Raw genomic sequence first — 27,476 nt, 5'->3', positions numbered from 1 at the left:
GTATTTTATACCACTCAGCTCATTTGTAAGGTGAACTACCTAGTGGATCAGTGCTGTGCACCAAATAGCATTCAGATGTCATTGGATGTGGGCCAAGACACCTACCTGTCTATGGTCAGCTGAATTCCCAGGGCAAGAAATCATTGTTGTTCACCAGTGAAAGTACTTGTGGAAATAGCAGAAATTATCTCTAACCTAATGTTTATTGAGTTGATTCTCAAAGGTGTAATTATGAAGGGAAAAGTTTGAGTCAAATAAAGGAAAAATATGAGAAATTAGAATTAGAGGAATTTTTCTACATGGATTTTTCTTACTACTTATTTCTTTCTTAGATGTATTCTTAAGATGGATCATCACTGTCCTTGGTATGTATTAAGAATAGAGGAAATTGCATATGGAAGTGGAGAGGAGGGAAGGAGAGAATTTAATAATTTAATTCAATTTTCCTGAATTTTGAAGGTCCATTTTTCATTGATATTAACTTTGCTCTATCTCTGTGTCTATATATAGTCATATATTTATTTGTATATATGCATATTTATATGAAATGTTTATCTTTGAAAATATATTCTCATGTTATTAACCCAAATAATAATGTATGTAACCATTATGTTAAAATTCCAAATAAATTTCGTTAGTTCTCTTGTATAGAATATATTAAAAACAAACATACACAATTAAGACATTACTTCCTTTTACTTCTCAAATGACCCGTTTCCAAGCAATAATGATTTGTCTCATTTTTACAGTATGACTTTCTTTATTCTTCTAGGGTGAATAATTGTGTGGGATTTTCAAATTACAAATGCTTCCTGCTGTTTCTATTATATTCCCTATTATATTGCCTTTTTGTGACTGCAACAGTTTTACAGTACTTTATAAAATTTTGGACGGTAAGTCTTTTTTCTGTCTTATATATTTGAGACTTTTTTAAGATGTTATAATTCTGAAGAATTACATAATTCTTTATTACAAGAAGATATACTTCATTCTATTTTTAGTAATTAGAATTTGTAATAGATCAGAGGGTGGACACAGGTATAATTTATCTTTATACACACGTTTATATGTAATTAAATGTGTAGGAAATAGGATATAAGGAGCTCCTCTCTTGATGATTCAAACTGTTTCAGCCATACTTTTACAATAAATATATGAGTTTTAGGGAAGTATTTGTTTTTCTTTGAGCCAGTGAGACTTAATGTCAGTTTTACAGTAATGAAAGTGATGGCTCCAGCCCACCACTTAATCTCTTTCCTATCTCTGAAGATTGTTACAGCATGAAATTTAAGTCAAATGATTAAAATAGTCCAAATATCCATCAATAGTGGGCTGGTTAAACTACTGTATGTCTGTTATAAAGGAATGTTATGCAGCCTTACAAATGAATGAGGATTCTCCTTATGAGAAATGATGTAAAATGATCTTTGGGTTCTTATTATTAGGGGATACAAGATGCAAAAGAATACATATAGCATGCTACTTTTTCTATAGAAAAACAATATACAAGTATATATTTGCAGATGTAAAGATTATCTCTGGAGGAATACATTAAAATATTCTAATAGTGGGTGCCTCTGGGAGATGGCAATTGGTGTGTAGGGAGGGAGTCATGCTCTTTATAGTTATCCTTTGAATGTGAATACCATGCACAGGTACTAATCTACTCAAAAATAGGTCATATAGTTTTTTTAAATTTTAATATGAAAGTATATGCTTAAGAAAAAAATATTAGTAAAATCATTGAAAGTAATTGCTTCAGAGTGGGACAGGAAACCACTGTTATACATTAATATCTGTTGGCACTGTTTGATTTTATCTGTGCATTTTGACAAAATTTTTAAATAATTTAAAAATAAATGAAAACTTTCCATCTCTTTATTGAAACTCTTCTTTTTAAGTTTCAAGATTTTATTCAAAACTGATTCTTTTTCTAGCCCTCTTCTCTTTCCCCTCTCTGTTCCAACCCCAGCAGCCCCTGAAATGTAGGTTCAGCCCTGGCCCTTTCTACTCTTTGCTTTCATGTGTTTTGGGGAGTCTTCCCAAAAACTCATACTCAGTGTTCTTAATTCTTACTACAAAACTGCTAAGCCCCAGTCCCCAATTTCTAGGTATTGAGCCATTGGGCATAATGACAACTTCATAAAAATCTGTGTAACTGAAACTGGTCTCATTTTCTTTTCTCTCCACTGTTCCATTTATCTGAGTTAATGGGAATAAAATATATGCAGATCTGTCAGTGGTCATGCTAGAAAATTAATTGCATCTTTGAGTTATTGTTATTCCCTTATGAAACTTAGGTCTAAAATCAGAGTGGTAAACCAGGAAATAAATAAGGGCTTAGTTTATACATAGACATTGTTCATTTGCTAGAATATAAGTTCCATGTGAGCAGCTTTTTTTTGTCTTTTTTGTTCACTGATGTATCCCAACCTTTCTCATAGGATTGACAGGAAGATTAAATGTAATAATACATACATGTGATACATGGAGAGCATCTATTAGATGTTTTGTTTCAGAAATTTACCAATTCACTGTGCCTTTGGTAATTCCTATTCTTAATATTACAGACATAAGTTGGATCTTCCATCTCCTAATTTCCTCTGCTTTTTTTCTGTACCTTTCTTAAGTGTGTTGCCTGCCAATTTATGAGCAAAACATACCTATTTTATTTTGCTAATATTTAAGAACGCATACTTACCAGCAATTAATTAGCCTGTCTTTTGGGGGAACTTCCTATTTGTGTTCTTTGCCCATTGTTTCTTAGTTTTTGTGTGTGCTAAGAATTTTTCCCATATTAAAGATATTAATCTTTATTCTTGGCCTTGGAGTGAATGAAGTTTTCTTAAATTTGTTTTTAAGAAAATTTTTTTTTAATTTCTTAAATAGAATATAGGAGTCAATCAAAATCCCTGCTCACGTGGAGCTTACATCCTAGTAAATGAGGATCAATAAATTGGACTTCTTAAAATCAAGAACTTCTTTTTATCGAAAGGCAACTTTTAGTGTGGAAAGGCAAACTACAACCTGGGAGGAGATATTTTGCACTATATGCATCTAACAGAGGACTCGTATCCAGAATGTGCAAGAAATTCATGAAGATAATAATCCTTTTTTGTCCTGCATTGCAAATATCTCTTCCGTATTTTCTGTTTGTATCTTCTCACCCTATTTTGTTCTATTTTTACCAAATCAAAATTTCACATTTTTAAAGCTAGCTATTTTTTTTCATTTATGATATTTGTCTTTAGTCTGTTCACTGTAAATTTATACAAATGTTCACTGTGTAAATTTATACAAATGTTTTCTTCTGGTACTTTTGTTTTTGTTTTTACATTTATGTCTTGATTTTGAAGGGGTTATTATTATTATGGTATTTACTCTTCCTAAAAACCCTATGAAGGGAGTATTTGTCATTCTAATTTTCAAAATTGGAAACTAATATTGAAAAAGTTAAATAACATCCATGGTCACATGCTTAATACTGTAGGAAGCCGGAATTTAGAGGGACTTTCCACCATAACTTACTCATAAGTAGTTGGGAAGAACCTAATTAAAGCCCCAAGTCATCAAGCACAATTACTTTACAAGGATTTTCAGCAAAATATCATTAGATTTTAGCACTTAGTCTCAACAGTGAGGCTGGGCAAACAGCTGACGCCTTCTGGGGCCAAAGGAGCCTATTTAGCTGCACAAGTCCATCCCCCTAAACTATCACAATGAGAAAAGAGATGAAAGAACTGCCGTATTTCATCAATTTTAAGGTTATCCAGGGATGTTTTGGTTATTTGGAACTGTAGTACGCAAATATTTGACATTTAAAATCTTTGGCAGTGTAGATGATATTTATGATCAGTTCTCATAAAAATTTTGTCTATAATACTATGTACAGTTGTATTTAAGAGGACTTCAGTATTTTCCAATTTAATTCAAGTTGGTCTTATTTGTGAAAGACTTTTTCTCCCTCTTGGAAGTGATTCCTGCGTGGAGGGGGTATACATCCACAGCTAAATTGTCTGTGGAACCTTTCTGTACTGTGCCCTGAAGCCAGGAGAGGGTGCCTCCACTGGTTTTACCCAACTGAGCCTCAGACAGAGCAGCCAAAGGCCTCCCTATTGGGCCTCACAGACTGTGGTGCCAAATCCACTGGAAGACAAGAGTTTCTTCCAGGCATGGCAGATGGGGAGGCATCTGCAGCAATGAGACAACTTGGGTGACCTCACACTATCACTTGAAAATGTCTAGCACAAGAGCCTTGATCTTAGCTCACGTCTCCTGACTGGATGTTAACTCCTTGAATGACCTTGGGCTTCAGCTGTTGAAGATGGCAGATATTGTCAGCATCAGTACTGAATGATATGTGGAGGATGCTCCACTTCCAGTTGGATTTTATGAATCGCATGAATATCATAGAAAATCTCTTCTGGAAAATGAATATTCTGACTTGAGTAACTAAGTGCTGTGTTTTCACCCAGGAGCCCAGGGTGTGGTTTGCATGTATATAAAAATTGGAAGGATTGATAGGCATCCCTGCCTCAACACTCCTGGGAGGAGGGTGACTGGCTGAGGTTCACTGTGGACAGCAAGGGTTCTGTATTCACTGACCATGGGTCCCCTCCATGCACAGCAGGAGAGATCGGTCAAGAAAAGGATCACAGAGCATAGGTGTGGCACAAGTACAACAGGACTGACTCATGTTCTCTCCCAAGGTGTTATATGAAGCTCTGTGAAGATACATCTGCACACTAAACTAGAGATCCATGGTCTCTCAGGTTCCTCCTCCCACCTACCTTCCCAACTCCCTTACCTACTTTTCCCTCTGCTCCCTGTACTCTTTCTTTCTCCTTATTACAGTCCCTGAGTAGCTTGTTAAATGTGTGCTCTGTTCTTTCCCATTGTTTGCAGGAACAGCTTTATAGTTTATAAAAATGATGTTGAAACTCTATTAAAAATGTCTAGAACCAGTTCAACATGTTTTCCATTAATTTAATGTCATATGCCTCCAATTGTTTTAAATACATTATACTTGTGTACTTTATTCGTTCAATTCCTAAAAATATAAATTTGTTGATATATAATATAAATGTCATACTGTCCAAATATTTGAAAATTCCCTCAGTTCCCTTTCAGAAAACAAAATTAATTTTACCAGATAAATTTCCCACACCATTTGTTCTCAGATCCCTTTAGAAACTTTCATTTGTTTTTTTTTATTAATTTTTTAATTTTTTAAACATGAACACATTCTTACCATATGATCATTCCATTCTACATATATAATCAGTAATTCACAGTATCATCACATAGTTGTAAATTCATCATCATGATCATGTCTTAGAATATTTATATCAATTCAGAAAAAGAAAAAGAAAACAAAAAAATTCATGTATATCATACCCCTTACCCCTCCCTTTCATTGATCACTGGCATTTCAATCTACTAAATTTATTTTAACATTTGTTCCCTCTATTTATTTATTTTTAATCCATATGTTTTACTTGTCTGTCAATAAGGTAGATAAAATGAGCATCAGACACAAGATTTTCATAACCACACAATCACATTGCAAAAGCTATATCATTATACAAGCATCTTCAAGAAGCATGGCTACTGGAGCACAGTTCCACATTCAGACAGTTCCCTCCAGCCTCTCCATTATACCTTAAATAAACAGGTGATATCTATTTAATGCATAAGAATAACCTCCAGGATAACCTCTGGACTCTGTTTAGAATCTCTCAGTCATTGACACTTTAATTTGTCTCATTTCACTCTTCCCCCTTTTGGTTGAGAAGGTTTTTTCAGCTTATTCTAGGATTTCTATCCCACGTTGCCAGGAAGGTCCACACCCCTGGGAGTCATGTCCCACGTAGAGAAGGGGAGGGCAGTGAGTTTGCTTATCGTGTTGGCTGAGAGAGAGAGAGAGAGAGATGCCTCCAATTTTTACATTACTACTTGATGGGTTCACATAATAGCCTTCCAAAAATTGAATATTTTTCAAGACATCTATTTATCACTCCTTTTTTGATTGGTAATGAATAATGTATGTGGTACATATATACTATGTACTGCATACTTATATGTAGTATATTTTATCTGACAAATTAAAAAATACAAGACAATTATATATTGACCCATCCTGTGATCATTCTGTCTTTTCATTAATTCCAAAGGTTTTGTCAATATACTCTCTTGGTTTCTTTGGTGGTGCTGGCAATTATTTCATCTCTGAGAAATGGGTGACTTTCTTCCTTTCCGATTCTAATACCATAATTTCTTATATATGTAGACCCTTAAGATTAGTTCTGTGGAATCATGTTGCAGTCTTACAAGTTTCATGTACAAAACATCATGAAATTAATGAATAAAATGTATCTATTTCCACAATTAAAAAAATATATATATATGTATATATCATTTGATTTTAAATGTTTGGCACCTACAGTGCCCTTGTACCTATTAAGAAAGAGCAGCCTACCTCTATGTGATGACTGCCTCATGAATTGGGGCCTCTATTTGTCCCCCTTAGCTGACATCTTTATTTAGTTTTTTACCTACTTAACCAAACTCAGTGTTCCTATTTAAAAGAAGAAGATTCAGTGCCAGGAGAATGAAGTACAAATTACATAATTTCACATTTTGTTTCTCAGAAACTTCAGCATTGTTATAATTGTGTGTGATGATTTTATTAATTAAAGGATAAATATTCTTTAATGTTTTTAGATTCATTATGAATAGGGAAATACTAATAAACTTTAATCTATTGTTTTCTTCATTCAACAAAACGTTTGTTGAGTACCTACTATATATCTGGCAGTGTCTGGGATATATCAGCAAACAAAAGAATACTGTTTTGTGTAGAGTCTATTTTGAAGAGAGAGAGATAAATAATAAGAAAATTATATTGGTGTGTTAGAAGGTAAATGCTATAAAAATAAAAAGAGAAGGGTAAGGGATTTGATGAGTGGGGGTAGCAGACGTAAACGGGCACATTTGCAGTATTAAAGGGAGTAATGAGGGTAGGCCTCAATAAGAAGGTGAAATTTGAGCAAAAAAAAGAGATGATAGTGGATAGACATCTGAGAGAAGAGCACTTGAGAGGGGTTCAGAGAGAACATATGAACTTTAAAGCAGAAGCCCAAAGGTACATGTGTCCCTGGCGGGTTTGTGTAATAGTAAGGGGACCGGTGTGGCTGGAGCAGAATGAGCAGGGGAGATTAGAGAGAGGCCCAAGAGGCAGACCACACCACAGAGTCTTAGAGATTGTTGTAAGGACTTTGTCTTTTACTGCTAGTGAAATAGGGAGCTATGGGAGGGTTCTGAGCAGAGGACTGACATGATCTGACTTAAAAAGTTTTTTAATTGCTGGATTAAGAATAGACTAGCAAAAGAATGAAAGAGGACCCATATCTCACACCCTATACAAACGTTAACTCAAAATGGATCAAAGATCTAAACATTAGGTCTAAGACCATAAAACAGAGGAAAATGTAGGGAAATATCTTATAAATATTATAATTGGAGGCGGTTTTATAGACCTTACACCCAAAGCAAGAGCACTGAAGAAAGAAAGAAATGGGAGCTCCTCAAAATTAAACACTTTTGTGCATCAAAGAACTTCATCAAGAAAGTAAAAAGGCAGCCTACACAATGGGAGACAATATTTGGAAATGACATATCAGATAAAGGTCTAGTATCCAGGCTTTATAAAGAGATTGTTCAACTCAACAACAAAAAGACAGCCAATCCAGTTACAAAATGGGAAAAAGACTTGAACAGACACTTCTCAGAAGAGGAAATACAAATGGCCAAAAGGCACATGAAGAGATGCTCAACATCCCTGGCCATTAGAGAAATGCAAATCAAAACCACAATGAGATATCATCTCACACCCACCAGAATGGCCATTATCAACAAAACAGAAAATGACAAGTGCTGGAGAGGATGTGGAGAAAGAGGCACACTTATTCCCTGTTGGTGGGAATGTCAAATGTGGAAGGCAGTTTGGCGGTTCCTCAAAAAGCTGAATATAGAATTGCCATATGACCCGACAATACCATTGCTAGGTATTTACTTAGAGGACTTAAGGGCAAAGACACAAACGGACATTTGCACACCAATGTTTATAGCAGCATTATTTACAGTTGCAAAGAAATGGAAACAGCCAAAATGTCCATCAACAGACGAGTGGCTAAACAAATTGTGGTATATACATACGATGGAATATTATGCAGCTTTAAGACAGAATAAACTTATGAAGTATGTAACAACATGGATGGACCTAGAGAACATTATGCTGAGTGAGACTAGCCAAAAACTAAAGGACAAATACTGTATGGTCTCACTGATATGAACTGACATTAGTGAATAAACTTGGAATATTTCGTTGGTAACAGAGACCCTCAGGAGGTAGAAATAGGGTAAGATACTGGGTAATTGGAGCTGAAGGGATACAGACTGTGCAACAGGAATGGATACAAAAACTCAGAAATGGACAGCACAATACTACTTAACTGTAATACAATTATGTTAAAACACTGAATGAAGCTGCATGTGAGAATGATGGAGGAGGGCTGGGGACATAAATGAAATCAGAAAGAAAGATAGATGTTAAAGATTGAGATGGTATAATCTAGGAATGCCTAGAGTGTGTAATAATAGTGAAATATAATATGTACAAATTTTAAAAATGTTTTTGCATGAGGAAGAACAAAGGAATGTCAGTATTGCAGGGTGTTGAAAATAGATGGTAATTAATATTTTTAAAAGTCACCTTATGTGTGAGACTAAAGCAAAAAAATGTTTATTTGTTACAAAATTTATATTTTGACTAGTGCATTTCCTAATGTAACTTATGTAGATAGTTTGATTGAACGCCATAAGTACTTGGAATCTCAGGTAGGACATGAGATTTTGTTGGTTTGTCCTGAGTGATGCCCCGATGAATCCCAGAGTGATTCAGTCAGTGAGTGGAAAAGTATTTGCAAAGCACCCTTTAGGGAATGGTGAGAACAGGGAGAAATTCAATTTCCCCAAGTTGAATTCTTGATATTCTGACAAGCAGTGGGGACACCCAAAGCTATAGGCTGAAGCCCCCAGTCTTGGGGTTTGTTCATACAAAACTTAACCCCACAAAGGATAGGTCAAGTCTACTTAAAATTTAGGCTTAAGAGTCACCTCCAAGAGAGCCTCTCTTGTTGCTCAGATGTGGCCTCTCTCTCCAGCCAACACGACGAACAGTCTCACCACCCTCCCCCTCTCTACATGAGAAATGACTCCCAGGGGTGTGGACCTTCCTGGCAACGTGGGACAGAGATCCTGGAATGAGCTGAGACTCAGCATCAAGGGATTGAGAAAAACCCTAGAAAGAGCTGAGACTTAGCGTCAAAGGATTTAGAAAACCTTCTGGACCAAAGGAAGAAGAGTGAGATGAGACCAAGTGTCAGTGGCTGAGAGATTCCCAACAGAGTTGAGAGGTTATCTTGGAGGTTATTCTTATGCATCAAGTAGATATCATCTTGTTATTCAAGATGTAATGGAGAGGCTGGAGGAAACTGCCTGAAAATGTAGAGCTGTGTTCCAGTAGCCATGTTTCTTGAGGATGATTGAATAATGATATAGCTGCCACAATGTTACTGTGTGATTGGGAAAACCTTGTGTCTGATGCTCCTTTTATCTACCTTGTCAACAAAGGAGCAGAACATATGGAATAAAAATAAATAATATGGGGGGGAAAAAAAAAGAATAGACTATAGAGGACAAGTGAAAATAAAGTCTGTAGGAGTAATGCTGCCTTGAACCAAGGTAGTAGTGGTAAAGATGGTAGGAAACAGGTCCAGTTTTTGGAGACTACTAATTAGAAGTTTAAAAGAAAAATCTCCTTTCTAAAAAATTTAATTGTCTTATTTCGCAGACACAAAGTTCAGTTTTAAAAACTGAGTAGAAAAGCACAATTTAAAGGGTGCCTGAAGTATACTTGAATAGCTTAACGTTACTGTCTATTTTCTTTATCTTTTTTTTTTTTGAGAAAATACTTTAGATGACATTTAGAGAACAACATCTCAGTGTTTTTTTAAAACACAATTTATAGAACTAGTGTTTTGGATAACCTTGAATAAAAATTGGTTTCTTAATACATTGTCTCTATTTGCACAAGCTTTGCCGCAGGAAATCTACAGAGAGTTGTCCAAAGGTAAAACACATTATTGCCCTGGCATTCTTTCATGACATTTGTGGCGAGTATGTATAATACTAATTTACTTCACAAGATGGGTAGATATAAAAATCAACTATGTTTAAAATTATTGCATTTACTCTGGAAGAGAAGAGAAAAAAGATAAATGTCAGAATGATCTAATGCTAAAAATCTTTCTCTTTGCCTGTAAAGACTTGAACCAAGCAGTACATCCTCCTGTTCTTATGGAATAGGTGATTTGCCTATATGGTTTTATTGATTGATTGATACTATTTATTTATATGGCTTCATTTTTTAGAGCTAATGCTTAAAGGCTTCATCCTCCTACTATTGATAGGTACTAATTTCTTTTAGGTTAAAAGTTTGCTTCTGTTAAAATATGCATATGGGTGGGCCACAGTGGTTCAGCAGGCAGAGTTCTCGCCTGCCATACCGAAGACCCGGGTTCTGTTCCCAGTGCCTGCCCATGCGAAAAAACAGAGTGAACGGTTTCATTTAGCAGTACCTTCTGGTAAACTTATCAAAATTTGCACTTACCTAAAAGGCTCTGTAGAAATGTAAGAAAAGATGAAAAAGGTAGGAATTGAAGCATTCATACACATGAGCATCTTTGCAGTGGTGTTCAGAAAATTGAGGTAAGAGAAGTGCAGTAATAAACATATATCACAATTAGTTTCTGGTTACCAGTATATACAATAAAAATAAGCTAAATACATTGGCACAGATGAATGAAAATCCTGATAAATCCTGAATGTTGGGGAGAGCTCTTAAGTATGTATAAAGTAAAAAAAAAAAAATTTGTTGCATCTAAATGTCCATCTTTTTCTTTTATTACTGAAAGTACTGGTAAAATTTTAAATGGTTTAGAGCAGTATTTAAAAATGCTCTGTCTGACCTTTCATGTAGTCATATTCCTTTGTTAATATGAATTCTTTGCTTTACCAGTTGTTGCTTTTGGATATATCATCTAGTTTTATTCTTCAAATATTATCTATTTTACTATTATTCATATCTGGCAAATTTTTTAGTGTGTTAACTATCTTTGGAAAGAACTAAATAAGAGTATATTTTGGAGGTTGACGATCCTCAAAAATGAACTTTTTTCTTTCCTCAGAATGAACTGTCAGATACACGTGCAAAATTCCACGTACTTTTTCTTTTCTTTGTGTCTGCAATGTTCTTCATCAGCATCCTGTCACTTTTCAGCTATCACTGCTGGCTGGTTGGAAAAAATCGAACAACAATAGGTTAGTAGGTTCAAAATAAATCATAATTATTTAGGAAAGTCCCCACAATTGACCAGCCTGTGGCCCATGATTGAGACTAAGGATTAGTGCTTTTGACATGCTTGACCACTTTTATCTTTTGTCAGTTATCAGTGAAACGTAGGTGTTATATCACTAGTGTCAGCATTTATTTTCTTTTTATGCCCATTTTAAAAATAAAAATTTAAGGAAGAATTCAGTAAGGTATTCAGATAGTTGAGGAAACAGTTCCTCTACAAAGATGGTGGCATTCTTCAGACTCAGCCATTGGCATGTTATCAGCACCGCTGTCCTATAATTGAAATTTTAATGTATTGACTAATTTACCAAGATACAGATTAGGGATTTGTCATTGTAATTTTTTGTAAGTTAAAAACCACCTGCCGTCTAACACCATATATCTGCCAGGGGTTTAGAAGAGTGCAGTTTTTAATATAGAAAGTTGAAGACCTTTGGAGGAAATTTTAAGATACTTTTATATCTGGATAATTTCAATCTTAATTTGTTACTATGGCAAATAAGCTGTGATGGGCTTCTAGTCTAAGGAAATCCTCTGCCCTTTCTTCCTCAGCTCACCTTTTCACTTTGAATACTCTTCCAATTCCATTGTGCCTTGATGTCTTCTGAGTGTAAATTAACTTCCTCATTTCTGTTAACTAATTTTTTATCCTCTTCACAGAATATCCTGCCATCTCCTTACCTTCATACAGAGATTACAATAAAAGCAGCCAGCCTATATGCTGCCTATAAGGCGGGCCAGCCCTTAGACCTCCTACAATATCTGAAATCTGAGAGATTTCACATTAAACAAACTGGATTTTCTCTTTTCAGAATTGGTGATTCTGGTAACAATTGGCCATTTTCCCTTGTGGCTTCAGTAAATTGGATCTAAGTAACAGTTAGCTGCTTTAAATGGGGCATGGCACCCTTTAATTTGTCACAGTTTCCATCAAGCCTGCTTTGTTTCCTGCCCAGCTGCTGTAGGTATTTGAGAGATGGGCAGTTCCTGGGAAATAATATTTTTCAAACTTTTTTGCTAGGGACCACAGTAAGAAATTGCGTTTTAGACCATGATTTAGTACATGTATAAAATTGTATAAATAAAATAAGCAAAAATTTCACAAAATAGCATTAATCTCTACTAGGTGCATTGTACTCTGATGTTTATTTTTTTAGTTGTCTATAAAGAAATGCTGGTTGCAAGCCAATAAATTGACTCTGCCGCCTCTTATGGGATTTTTTCCCACACTTTGAAAAAGTATTGCTCAAGCAGTTCACTTCCTTACAGCATCATACCCCTTATTCCTGGTCTTTGCTAGTTCTCCACTGCTCTCTCATCTGTTCAGGGTTAGATTATTCATACTGTCACCTACCAATTTTGAGATAATTTCTTCACATTTATGGAGGACACCTAGTTTCTGTATTCTCACTTCTTTACCCCTCATCCCAAACAGGCAGGCAGGTCGCTTTAATTTTAACGGACTTTACCGTCCCTCTATTTCAGTAAATTATTCCCATAATCACACATTGAGGCTTTTAATCACTTGGAACCGAATGCCCTCTGAAATTTTAAACTTCAATGTTCCATTCTCTGACCACAGTCTTCTGTGCTTTTAGCTCTTTACTTGCTTTTTTATATCACTGAGTCCTTCATTCTCCGACACTTTTCTCCCAAGTTTTTATCTACCTTGTTTTGTTTCTCACCTTTTTCAGTTCTAAATCTTGCGATAAATACTTCGACACTCTTGACAGCACCTCAATTTTTCTGACCCTAGTCTGTCTTCCACAATCCCTGATTTGAGTCAGCCTATCCAACCACTTTGTCCATCTGTGCAGTATTTAAGAATTTGTGGAGGAAATCTCACTTGCATGGAGCTTATTAGAACTACAGATTTAAGGTTTCTGACCTCATTTAGATCCTTAACTTTATTTGTCAGTAATGCTCCATCTTTCTGACCAGATTCCTCCCGTTACTCAAAATGGTAATTTCAGATTTTCACCATTCTCCCTAATCTATTTACGCATTTTGTGAGCCCTTCCTTATAGAAAAATTAGGAACAATCACAAGTAAACTCTCATCTTCCTAACTTTATAACCCCCCACAAACATTTGTACTTCTGTATTCATCATTGTCACAATCTGTTCTAGTTTGCTGGCTGCTGGAATGCAATATACCAGAAATGGAATGGCTTTTAAAAAAGAGAATTTAATCAGATGCTAGTTTACAGTTCCAAGGCCGAGAAAATGTCCCAATTAAAACAAGTCTGTAGAAATGTCCAATCTAAGGCATCCAGGGAAGGATACCTTGGTTCAAGAAGGCCAATGAAGTTCAGGGTTTCTTTCTCAAGTGAGAAGGCACATGGCGAACACAGTCAGAGTTTCTCTTTCATCTGGAAAGGCACATGGTGAACACGGCATCATCTGCTAGCTGCTTCTCCTGGCTTCCTTTTTCATGAAACTCCCTGGGAACTTCTTCCTTCTTCATCTCCAAAGGTCGCTGGCTGGTGGACTCTGCTTCTCATGGCTATATTGTTCTGCTCTGCTCTCTCTGAATCTCTTTCATTCTCCAAAATGTTTCCTCTTTTATAGGACTCCAGAAACTTATCAAGACCCACCCAAATGGGTGGAGACATGTCATCACTTAATCCAGTTTAACAACCACTCTTGATTAAATCACATCTCCAGGGAGATGATCTGATTACAGTTTCAAACATACAGTATTGAATAGGGATTATTTTACCTTTATGAAATGGGATTTTGATTAAAACATGGCTTTTCTAGGGGACATGCATCCATTCAAACCAGCACACCATCTCTCTAACATCTGAGGAAAAGTAGTCTTTTCTGGTCTCTAAAGTAATTCTTTAGCACTGTCCTAGATGTCTTCGGTTTTTTTTACTTTGCAACTTTTACTTTACTTTTCTATATCAACAGTCTTCACAAATGCCCTGACTTCTTATTACTCTTAGCTTACAAAACATAATGAAGTACATTCTCTTTTCTTAAAAAAGAAAGAAATCCTTCCTTGCAAAATCTGTACCTTTCTCCAGTTCCCACTTTACTTCCCTTTACAGCCAACCTCGAAATAGCGTCTGTAAGCACCATCTGCTTTCTCACCTCTTACTCATTATTCAAGCTCAAGTATTATCTTCTCAAATATTTCACCATCCCCTGCCAACAGCCCCCAGTACACACGTATATTCCTATCCAGACAAAATTAGATTGTTTCACCTCTCTGATCCCACTGTACCATGTCTATTCTTATACTTATTGTATTGTAGTTTTTAGAATATCTTTAAAAAAGCAAAAACCCAAGTAAGATGTTATAATGAACACACTGTAGTGGATTTTCAGTAATATTAGATGACTATTTTGACAGTCTTTTTGTAAGGTTGATGAAATAATCAGAGGTGATATTTCCCTGTTTCAAAAAATGTATCTTTTAATTGCTACAAATACATTGTTTTATGGAAATTGTTTTTATAATAGGAGTAAAGCAGAAAACTGATACTTTCCATCTCTCCTAAAACTCTTAGAGTAATTGATTAACTTTTTTTTTTTTTTAACAACAGAGTCATTCCGTGCACCCACATTTTCATATGGACCTGATGGAAATGGTTTCTCTATTGGATACAGTAAAAATTGGAGACAAGTCTTTGGTGATGAAAAGAAATATTGGCTACTTCCAGTATTTTCAAGGTAATTTACAAGTTCAAGTTTCAGAAATTATGGTTTATCTGTCTCTCTCTAGTGAAATGTCTTATGATTCAGAGACTATAATATATAATGAAGTTCCTATGGTCCTTGGTTAAATGTTAAAAATATTTTATTCTGTTACATTTTTTCATTAACATGGAGAGTAAATATATATTTAAGCAGAAAGTAGGAAAAGGAAAAAAGATGATTCATGAAAAAGTAAGAATTGTTCTTTTTCCTTCAAAATGAAAATAAATTATTTGAATTGGGGGAACAAATGTTAAAATAAATTTAGATTGAAATGCTAGTGATCAATGAAAGGGAAGGGTAAGGAGTATGGTATGTATGAATTTTTTCCTGTTGTCTTTTTAATTTTTTTTAAATTTCTTTTTGTGAATTAATGCAAATGTTCTAAGAAATGATCATGATAAATATGCAACTATGTGATGATATTGTGGATTACTGATTATATATGTAGAACGGAATGGTAAGTTAATACTGTTTGCATTTGTTTGTTGTTATGTTTTTTAAAAATTAATTAAAAAAATAAGTTGTTTGAAGTAAAGTCATAAAAACTTATACTTATTAGCCTCAGCTTCAAAGATCTCACCACAATAGTGAACTTTGTATTCTGTTGTGTTTTACATCAGAGAAAACTCAATATATATGCAGTTTTTACCTCAAATCTAAATGAGAATATATGTTTAAGATGATTCATAATCTCTCCTCCCCAATTTCCAGCCATCTTAGCCATCTCTATACAAAAGTCATTATAGGAAGGGTAAAAAATTTGAAATTCAAGTGACACATTTGTAGGGGTTTTGGGTGTTTCCTTAATGAACTGAATTGCCTTATTTTGACAATTCATATTAAAAAAAACAACTTATTTTTGTCTTATTTTGACAATTCATATTAAAAAAAACAACTTATTTTTGTCTTCGTTCTTCGAAGACACCTTTATTGGGTATAGAATTTTTTATGTTGCCTCCCTGTCCTCTGGCTTGCATGTTTCCTGAATAAGAGATTGCTGTACTTTTATCTTTGTTAGTGTGCCTTGGTTTAGTTTTCTTCATATTTCTTGTACTTGGATTGATTTAGCTGCTTGGATCAGTGATTTTATAGCTTTCATCAAATTTGGAAATATTTTTAACCTTTTTTTTTCCTTCACATCCTTCAGATATTTTTTCTGTCATCTCCTCCATCCCCATTATTGCAGGGACTTCAGTTGCAGTCCTTCCTCAGCTTGCTGATGTGGTGTTCATTTTTTGTTCAGTCTTTTTTTTTTTTTTTCTTTTACATTTCATTTTGGATAGACCCTTTTATTTTATCTTCAAGTTTATAAATCCCTTATGTGTACTCTATCCAATGTCCAATGTATTAGAGGTTTTCCACTTTGGTCGTAATATAGAACGCTTTCAAGAATATTTTTCCTAGACATAGAATTTGAAGTTAACAGATTTAATTTCCTTTCTTTAAAGATGTTCCATTATCTCCTATATTGTATTATTTCTAACAAGAAGTCCTGCTTACCTTCAGTCCACTCTTTGTAATATTCCTTTATTACCCCTGGCTACATTTAAGATTTGATCTTTATCACTAGCTTTAGACAGCTGGATTGTGAAGTCCCTTAGTATGTGTTTTATCTTGCCTGGGGTTCATTTGGCTCCTCAGATCTGTGAGTTTATAGTTTTCATCAAGTTTTAATAATTTTCATGCAAAATGTCTTCAGAATTTTTTCTGCCTACTCCCTTTACATACCCATCCCTTACCTGCCCTAGGCTTTTCGAGGTCTCTGAAGTACACATGTTGGATTGCTTAATAATCCTTGCTATTCTGTCCAATCCCTTGACCTTTTTTTTCTCTCTCTTCTTTAGTATGGATAGTTTCTGCTGCCATCTTTACTAGTGCACTGTCTAATCTGCTGTCAAACCCATCCAGAAAATTTTTTATTACAGATATTATATTTTTAATTCTAAAAGTTGAATTTGTTTATATATATAGTTTATTGCTCTTTTCATTTTTCCTTTAAGTTCTCCTTGTTTGCTAATTTTCAGTCCTTTTTGGTTCTTTTTATTGGATGAATTTTTTCCTAGATATGTATCACATTTTCATACTGTTTTTCACATTTAATAATTTTTTATTGGATGCTGGGCGTTTTGAATGCTACTTGGTAAGCATCTGGATTTTATCATCTTTCTTTAAAGAATATTTAATTTTGTTGACTTCCTTGTGTTTCAGTTTGGTCCTATTTTGCTTGTTTTAAGCTCTGTTAAATGGGGTATAATAGCCTTTTCTGTAGGGCTAATTAACCAAGGTAGGGAGCCTGCTGGGATCTCGACCAAATATGGGTGGTCAGTGAGCTCTCTTCACTCTGGCTGGTCAAATTTGAATGCCTTTCATTTCTTTGAGAGCTCTGTGAACATTCAACTTATATGTTCCAGTTGTTCTTTCCCAGATTCAAATATTAAGCTTAGCATTCCTGAAAAGATTCAAACGCACTATTGTACAGATTTCTATAGTCCTGCATATCTCTCTCTTCCTCAGCTCCATTCTGTAGATTCAGACTATTTCAACCTCCCTAAACATCCATTTCGGTCACCTCAATTTGATGAGACTATCTTGCTCTACTTGGTTTTTCCTCCTGTTGCTAAGGTCCTAGCAGAAAGTTAGAATGCCTTTGGTTTCTCTTCTTTCAGAAGTCACAATCCTGTGCTGGCTGATTTGTGTAAACAATTGTTTTATAAACTGTTCAGTTTTCTAGTTTGTGGTAGAAGTTCAAGATTACCAGTTATTCTGTCTGGGTTGGAAGTGAAAGCCCGTGATGTATAGTTTTGATATTTTAGAATGTCCGAGTAAGACATAAATATACTCATTTTAGATTATAATCTTCTTGAAGGCAGAGATTTTCTTGTTGTTTTTTTTTTTTGTTCACTTTGTATCCCTAATGCTTAAAATAGTACCTGGAATATAAGAAATTCAATAAATATGTGCTTAATAAATGTTGTTAAATGAATTCATATGTGGAATTTGTATCTTGAATTTTGATACCGGCTTTTACAGTGTCTTAAATGATTGTGATCAGCACATCATTTCCCCCAATATATGAAACTTAAGTTCGAGATACTACAGTAGGCATCATAATCTTACTAGTCATATAAGACATTGTTTTTAAATACTTATGTAAAACATATTAGGACAAGAAAATCCTATGCCCTTGCAAAGAGGATTTGCCATCTGTTCTAGTTTGCTAGCTGCCAGAATGCAGTATACCAGAAACAGAATGGCTTTTAAAGAGGGGAATTTAGTAAGTTGCTAGTTTACAGTTCTAAGGCTGAGAAAATGTCCCAGTTAGAACAAGTCAATAGAAATGTCCAATCAAAGGTATCCAGGGAAAGATACCTTGGTTCAAGAAGGCCGAAGAAGTTCAGGGTTTCTCTCTCAAGTGAGAAGGCACATGGCGAACACAGTGACAGTTTCTCTCTAGGCTGGAAGGGCACATGGCGAGCACGGCGTCATCTGCTAGCTTTCTCTCCTGGCTTCCTGTTTCATGAAGCTCCCCGAGAGGCGTCTTCCTTCTTCATCTCCAGAGGTTGCTGGCTGTGGACTCTCTGCTTCATGGTGCTGCAGCATTCTCTGCTCTCTCTGAATCTCCTTCATTCTCCAAAATGTTTCCTCTTTTATAGGACTCCAGAAACTAATCAAGACCCACCCAAATGGGTGGAGACACGCCTCAACCTAATCCAGTTTAACAACCACTCTTGAATAAATCTCATCTCCAGGGAGATGATCTAATTACAGTTTCAAACATACAATACTGAATAGGGAATAGAAGAAATGGCTGCCTTTACGAAATGGGTTTGGGATTAAAACATGGCTTTTCTAGGGTACATGCATCCTCTAAACCAGCACACCATCCAAAGAAAATTGTAAAAGAAAAGGGCTTTTTCAATAGAAGCAAATATACCCTCTGAATTCTAAATTTTAGGAATTATTCTCTGAAATGACAAGTTATGACCATTTTTTATCATGCCCTGAAAAGTGGGTATCAATTTTGACCAGTTTGATTTAACTTAATATGATTTATATTCTTTTTCATTATGTAGCTTGGGTGATGGTTGCAGTTTTCCAACTCGCCTTGTGGGGATGGATCCAGAACAAGCTTCTGTTACAAGCCAAAATGAATATGCCAGAAGGTGTGCTTTTTGTCATTAAGTTTCTCAGTATTTGCTATAAATCACAAACTGTATATATGTGTTATACATTCTGTGAATGTAATAAGGTAAATATAATAGCAGTTTAGTAAATCAGCATAGATAGTGAAAAATTCTATTTAAATTTTTTGTTAACATAGGGTTAATATGTATATATGCTTAATATGCTTCAGATGACTATGTATCTTATCTTCCAAACCAGAACACTTTTAAGTAAAGGAAAGAGAATGCTTGCTATTAATAGTTAAACCAGGACAATCACATAAAAGTGGAAATATTTGGTAAACTGGGAAGCGTATTACTCTAAATATACTGCATCTTTCTAGAAACTAAGGTATTATTTCAAGAATTGATTATATTGGTTTACATCAATTATGTCTTTGCTAAGGAATTTGTCATTTTACCATTCTCTGGTAGAGCTTGATAAACAGATTTTAATTCACTGTCAAAATAATATTAATGAGGATTCATAAATACAAATGTAAATTTTTTCTCAGTTCATCTCAGAGGAAATTTTCTCATACTATTTGCATGGCAAGCAAATTGTTTCATAAATTCTAAGAAAGTTCATTTTAAATGAAATTTTAAAGAAGCTAGAGATACTTCTGTCAAAGTGAAACAGTTGAAATATATTTATTACCAAAGTAATGGGAGAAAAGGTATTACAAATTCCAAGCTGCCTATTTATATTGGAAAGGCATAGGCCTTAAGACTTTAGAATCTAGAACCTAAGACTTTAGACCTTACACCTCTAACATTTATGATTCTGAGCAAGACACTTAAACCATCTGAGCCTCAGTTTCCACCTCTATAAAGTGAGGATAATCATACCTACCTCCAAGGTTTATTGTGAAGATTGAGATAATATATATAAAGCACCCAGCAAAGTGTCTGGCCCATGTTAAGTACAGCACAAAAATTAGTTCCCTTTTACCCTGTCTTTCCTTCTTCCTTTCCTCCTGCCGTGGATCTCTTGGCTAGAAAAGTAAGTCTACAGTAAATCACTAAATCATTTTTTCCCCTTAGATCTAAACTGCAGAGGTAGAAAGCAGAAAACTTGGGAAATGACAGGTAATTTTTTTGTACTGGCCACAGACATAGATCCTCAGCTGTCCTTGTTATTCCTTATGGCTCTTGATTAACATATGCTAAAAGCATTTCAGACTGGCCTTGAAGCTTTTTTTCTTTTGTCTAACTGTTTTCATCCGCAGTATTGGAGTTCAAATGCTTGGTTCTAGAGGGCCAATTAATGGGGGTTGGGGGACGTCTTTTTCATTTGAAGATAGAATTTTTTTCCTAGTGCTGAGATCTCATATGAGTTGCCCTCACATCTTTAGGAAAAGGAATACTAATTTGCTGCTTATTAATTGATTAAGTATCCTTAATTGAACATTAAGCTATTCCTAAATTATTTGCCCTTCTTTTCAGTATTGGGTCAAATCAAACCTTCCCTGTCAAACCACTTAGTGAATCAAAAAACCGATTATTGGACAGTGAATCTCATTGGACAGAGAATGGATCTGAAGAAGGCAGCATCAGATCAGGTAATACATCTTATCTGAAAACATTGCTTCATGTGGTTAAAATGAAAATTACCAATTTAATAAATAGGAAAAATCAAAATAATGTGATATTTAAAAATACTACCATATCTAAGACTTTTTCATAAAATATTTTTTATCTGGGATGTTAATGTTTAGTAGTAGCTTTTGTAGGGAAGAGTTGAGTGAAGATGGTATAGTGGCTGCTATGTGGTTTTTTTGGTTGGATTCAGCAGAAGTTTTTTGTGTGTTTCCCAGTCACATATTTCTTTACCTCTGAGATGTGGAAAGTTCTTTTGGCATCAGATATTCCAAATAATATTTTAAACAAGATTATTTTTCACAGTTTAGTTTCAGTTAGTTGGAAATAATTTGTTGAAAACCATTGTATACTTTGCTGCCTTAATTAAAAAAAAAAGCATTGAATATGTTTTAACCTTTTCTGGATGACTGTAGATCATTTCATGAATCATGGATATGGAATTGAGTAGTTAATAATACAGAATTGACTTTTGAATCAGACCTGGGTTTATAATACAATATGTCTCCTTAATAGGGTAAGAGCATAAAGAGGGGCTATGGTGGTCTTAATAATAGCAGTAATAACATTGTCATTCTCTTCTCACACTGTACAAAATCGGTTTGGGACATTCAGATAAATTGGCACTAACTCTAGAATATACCCTCAAAGTTGCTGTGAGAATTCTTTATTTTTTCTTGTTGTTCTTTGTGACTTTTTTAAAATATCAATTAAATTTAATTCATTAAGTTTTTTTCAGTGTTTAGATTTTATTTTTGTTCTTTGTGACTTTTAACAGCATTCAAAACATTCACTTGAATTAGTATCGTTAGGATCTTGATAGGATCATTAGATCCCTTGTATGATATCAGTGGAAAAAGTCGCTTTGTGAGCTTCTAATTATTGCTGCTTAACATCTTTAAAACCAGTGACCATTTCACAGGACAAGTATAAAACCAGACCTTGACTCTTAAAGTTCTTTACTTACTTCTGGGTTCTATAAGAAGACAAATAGTTGACAGGCTTCAGCCTTTTTTAGTGCTATATAATATCATAAATCATAATAATTATAAATATTGTCATTTAGTCAGAAATTTTATTGTCATGTCATATATAATTATGTGCTTACAGGGACAAATAACCATGTTACAGTGGCAATAGAAAATTGAGTACCACTTGTTCATAACTAACCATTTGAATAAAAGCAAGGTAAGACAGTATTAAAGGTAATTTCTTTGAACAAATGCAATTTACTTGCATATTTTGTAGTTTCTTAAAATAATTTGCAGTTCTTTTTTTTTTTAATTCTTTTCAGTTATATCAGCAAAACTCAGACAGTTGAGGAGAGACTAGAGGGTAGATTAGCATCTGTCTGTATCCCATTTTTCTTACCACTCCTACCACAATCTTAGTAAATATTTTAGCATATTAATGAAGAAACTAATAAAAGTTGTTTAGGATTGGAATATAGTCATCTAACCTTTGGACCCAGAGAAGAGTGACTAAAATTAAAGGCTGAAAAAAAACACAAGTTCATTAATGTTATTTAATTTGTAAAAGATATGGCAAAAGAACAATTTACTATAGCCAGTACATTGATTAGCTATTCTTTATCTATATGCTAGTAATAAGAGCCAGAGGAAATTAATTTAAATAACAATAGAAAACATTCCAGATAGATAATTATAAATAATTTATAAACAGTAGCATAAGCAGTAAGGGCAATGAATAATGCTTAAATTGACCTGGGAGGAATGTAATGAACTCTCTTCAGATTCTTAAAAATAAAGAAGACAACTGTTTGTAAGCCAGGAGCTAAGATGAATGGCCTACCGCATCTTGCTCTGCCATTAGATTATTTGATAGTCTACTTAAGTGTTTTTTTTAGGTATCTATTGCTGAGTAACAAATCACCACAAACTTAGCAGTTTACGAGAGAATACATTAATTATTATCTCAGCTTCTGTGGGTCGGGAATTAAAGCTTTTCAAAAGGCTCTCACCTGGAGTCTGAACTAGGGACGCGTCTGTTTCCTTGCTTGAGTTTTGGTTGGCAGCGTCAGCATCCATGACCTAGATGGAGTCAAAACACAAGTATCCTGCCCTGTCTGAGTGGGCTGGCATCTGAAGAGGAATAGCAGGACATGTGGTCTTGTGTAGCCTCAGTGCACTACCTCTCCACCCCGCCTCCACCCCACAGTCCTGAGCCCTGGTTTTATATTTCTTCGTGTGGGCTGAATAATTTGTGACTGTTGAGAATCCTCATCTGCAGTCCCTATAACACTTGCTAGTTGGGTACTTCCCTACTTCCTAAAGCAGTTTTAGAGCAAATGCTTATAAAAAGTCTCAGGTGATGGCCAAGTTAAAAACTAGGGAGAACAATTAATAACCTGCCTCTTTTTAAGTGCTCTCTTGACTGCTTCAGGGAACAAAAAAAGATATCTCCTTAGTTATTGCTTACAAAAGTTTTTACTGTTAATATATTACTAGTAATATTAAAGTGTTAATTTCTTATTATTATAGCAGCAACATTATACCTTAGTTCACAGAACCATTAACAAATCTTATTTTTCAGAAATATAGAATCAAGTTTTAACCAGTAACTTAACCGTTTTTGTTTTTCTAGGAATGTAAAACATTATGAGCTGATATTTTCAGTTTTATTTGGAAGAAAGTGATCAATGAAATGAAAATATAAAAGAAGATATATATTTTTTAAAAAGGAAGACTTTGTACAGATCGCTGGATCCACGGAAGCACTTCTCCAGAGCAGGAAGATGCCTTAATCTTAAATGTCCATTTGTGCAACATTGACTTACAGCTACAAAGTGACTTAATTTTATTTTGGAAGTAGTACTTAACCTTTTATGAGATGGTTTAATATGAGCAATCAATCACATTTTTAACACAGCATATGTATGGTTTTTTATCTGAGTTATATTATTAGATTTTTTTTTTTAAGTGTTCATACAAATTTTCGCTCCAAACTCACAAGCAAAAAACTTGTCTTAAGTGAGGTGTATCTAGGGGATTATGGTGGCTAAAGGTGATTAATAATAATATCCAAATTACTATTGCTTGTACTATTATTATAAGGAAAAAAGAAAATAACTGCTTTTTTATTGGGTGTTTGCTAACATGAATACTGTTTTATACTTGCAACATTTTTAATAAAGTTTTTTTATTGTTGGCTATAAAATAACACTCAAAAGGATTCATATATCTAAATATAACCATATTAAACAGAGAGGACATTTGTATAATTTATTGAACGCTTAGTTATATGCAGTAATACAACTATGTATTGTAGCTTGTGCCCAAGACTTATAAGAGCCTTGGCAGTATAAGAAATATTTTCTGTTCTCTTGGCTTTTTAATTACTTCTCTGTTGAATTTTCAAGGGTATTTATGTGGGCACAGAAACAGAAAGGTGCACATACTTTAGAAATTTGGCTGTGGTAAGAATTGGTAGAAGTGGCAAGAAGAAAAGGAGAAAGATGGGCAGGATCCTGTAAGCTGTTAAAAAATGTTTTCATGCCTAAAAGGTATTTAAAATGTAATGTGCTGCTAAGTTGATTTAGTGGGTCTTTCAGATTTCAGTTAAAGATAAATTACTGAAAATTACTTTGAGACTTTTAACTGTAATCCTGTAACAGCTTAAACAGTGGCTTGTAAGTACAATTTGAGCAAGGGAGAGCAGTTTAGAATAATACTGCTCTCGGACAGCAGTTCTAACCTGAGTCATTTAAATACTCCCTAGTCCCTGAGAAGTGGATTCCACTTTTAAATCTAACTTCCTCTAACAGCAATCCCCTTTCTCCCTAAATTCATATCCTTTTTTCCCTTTTAAAATCTAGTCTGTGACAGGAATTATAGCATTAATTCTAAAACAAAGTACAGTATCCTATAAAAGACAAACAATAAAGAAATGTTGCTCATCATTTATACTATTTTATCAAACACAAACTTAACAGAATATCTATCTATTCCGTTAGATAAATAGAGATAACTCTTAACCATTAAGCATGTATGTAAGTGTCAAAGATTATAGTTTCTTTACCTGTAATAGGAGGGATGGATGGGGGCTAATATTGTGAATGAGTCCGACTAGATAGACGGCTTCTAACATTCTGTGATTCCTAAATTTCCAAAATAGCCTTACTTTTCACTCATCCAACAAAATTCTTAGAGTACCTTCTGTATGCCTATCAGAATACCAGGCATAGCTCTATAATTTCCTAGTGTAGCATACTTTTTGTTTTTTTGCATGGCCAGGCATCAGGAATTGAACCCAGGTCTCCAGCATGGCAGGCGAGAAGTCTGCCTGCTGAGCCACTGTGGCCTACCCTCTAGCATTCGTTTTATAGTCACCATTCCAGGTTTGCAGTCTATAAGGTTTGTCTAATTCAGTTGACCATAGGAATAGTAGATTTTAAAATGAAGTAACTTTTTTCCGCTTTGAACCAATGGAATGAGTTAGCTCTGAAAGTATAGTTTGGAATACTGTGGTATGGAAACTTCTACATCTATTTCAACTTTGTAGTCTTATTAATCTGAGTCTAGAAAACTTTTAAGTATGAGAGGTTACCAGCCAAAAACATCATTTCAGATTGACAATTTGCATATTTTAAGGAGGTAGTAAATGTTTAAACTTACTTGATGACATAAAATGTCTTCCTGGTACTTTTTGGCGTGTTGTAGTTCTTCATTTATGTAAAAGGATCTGAATGCAGCTGGGAACAACTGAAGAAGCATAATTTCCCCCTTTAACCTATTCAAGCCTTTTTGTCTTTTAATTTCTATTATTTAACATCATCTTTAATAGCACAGTAAACACCTTTTAAGAATTTTTCAATTTTAATCTTTTATTTTAGTTACCATTGATTTAATTCGCAACCAGCATTTGCTGCATTCTAAATAATACTTGGCTGAATTTATTCCTACACATTAGTGTCCATTCAGCAAGGGTCATACAAGTGGTGTGAGAATGAGGGAAAGGCTGCCTCTTTGGTATTTCAACTGATAATATTACTATATACTATTTGGGGAGAAAAGGTTAAAATGAAGCCCTGTCAAAATATATCTTTTGTGTGTCAACCACTTGAACATTTGTAATGATAATTAAGGAAAGTAAAGTTAAATTTCAGGTATTGCCATTGCCATTAAAAACAAATTAGATACTTCTTTTACCCAGGTTCAGATTTACTTGAATATTCAGTACCTAAGGCATCTGACCAGTATCGCTATGCCAAACCAAAGAGCAGCTACAGTATATTAAAATGAACATGTTTACAAAGTTTAGATTCATCTTTACATAAGAATGATTTTTTTACAAATATTTTTACATACTTAATGGTTATTATCCAATGTTTCATAAGTGAGTTTAACTATAAGGTTAGTTTTTAAGATCAAATATGCAATGTTTACTTGAATTTTATTTCTATCAGAAAGCAGATTTCAGCAATGTTTGTGGGATCATTTAACTTTAAAATTATCAGATGTGTGATTTTCGTTCAGTAATCTTTAAAGCAAATGTATATAAGGGCTTAGTTTTAGTATCTGCATAACTGAGCATTGAATGGACAGTGATTTACAAATATGTTCCACTTATATTTTGTTCTACGACTAGCATTGCTATCAATGGAAAGTATTTTATAACTAATCTGTTATAAAGAAGTTAATCATATTTTTGCATTTCAGCCAAAATAAAGACCATATGTAATAATCTTAGATACAAAATGTAAATCTGATATCCATGTGTTTCATATGATCTAAACTGTATTTTCTAATTTAAATTAAAAATACAATATAGATTCAGAAGGTCCATATTTTTCTAATGACTTCACTTAATATATTATTTTGTTGTATTGCAGTAAAAAGCAAGGAATTGTATTTGCATTAAAAGATAAAGTGAATGGATCAAGTTTATTATATTTGTACATGGTTGCAGATGAGTATGCCCATTTAAAAGAAAAGATGGACCCTATTTTAAAGTGATCTTTAATATGCTTTTATAAAAACAAATTTGAAATACAGTTTACTTTGATTGTGCTTATCAACTACCATAAGCCATGTATTTATTTCTCATAATATAATCCTGGGTCATGACTTAATGTTGATTCTTTGCTTAGACTTTTCAATGGCTTAACCTACATTAATGTGAAGACAGAACATATTGACTTTTTTTTTCAAAAATCATGAGTTTTTAATTATTTTATTAATAAACAAATAAAGATGAAGTCCTGTATTTGAGCAGTTTGTTTAATATTTACTAAATCAGAGATTAAGTAATATTTTCATCAACTTGAAAATAAGATAAAATAGTGTTTTAGAGAAAAAGACTTGACTAATAAATTGGGGTATTATTTGAGCACAACAAATTATAGTTTACATAGGCTGGAGCTATAGATTGCATTACTCAAAGGGAGTTTAACTTAGATTTTACTAAATGTAATTTTCAATTTAGAATTCATCTTAGGATTTTTAGTGCCTTTGAGTCACTATATAGACTGTTGATTTATAGATTTTATCTCATGTAGAAGTCTTTCAT

At 34.1% G+C, this 27,476-nt stretch overlaps 1 protein-coding gene across 10 annotated transcripts in view; it reads left to right on the top strand.

The window, feature by feature from the left end:
- The window catches only part of ZDHHC20 (zDHHC palmitoyltransferase 20), a 96,480-nt gene extending 69,307 nt beyond the window's left edge, over nt 1–27,173 (top strand). For 4 of the 10 annotated variants that reach the window (XM_077158833.1, XM_077158835.1, XM_077158825.1 and 1 more), the window contains 8 exons: nt 333–365; nt 773–893; nt 11,310–11,442; nt 15,033–15,159; nt 19,260–19,349; nt 20,796–20,911; nt 22,059–22,136; nt 23,553–27,173. In XM_077158833.1, coding sequence (XP_077014948.1) covers nt 333–365; nt 773–893; nt 11,310–11,442; nt 15,033–15,159; nt 19,260–19,349; nt 20,796–20,911; nt 22,059–22,096 — 658 coding nt within the window. In that variant the 3' untranslated portion in view covers nt 22,097–22,136; nt 23,553–27,173. Of the gene's footprint in view, nt 1–332; nt 366–772; nt 894–11,309; nt 11,443–15,032; nt 15,160–19,259; nt 19,350–20,393; nt 20,439–20,795; nt 20,912–22,058; nt 22,137–23,552 lie in introns of those variants that run through there. The other 6 variants (XM_077158829.1, XM_077158832.1, XM_077158830.1 and 3 more) reach the window with 6 other exon arrangements.
- The last annotated feature ends 303 nt before the right edge of the window (nt 27,174–27,476 follow it).

Source organism: Tamandua tetradactyla, chromosome 4, assembly GCF_023851605.1.
Source record: "Tamandua tetradactyla isolate mTamTet1 chromosome 4, mTamTet1.pri, whole genome shotgun sequence".
NCBI lineage: Eukaryota > Metazoa > Chordata > Mammalia > Pilosa > Myrmecophagidae > Tamandua > Tamandua tetradactyla.
This window is presented reverse-complemented; position numbering and strand designations above follow the sequence as displayed.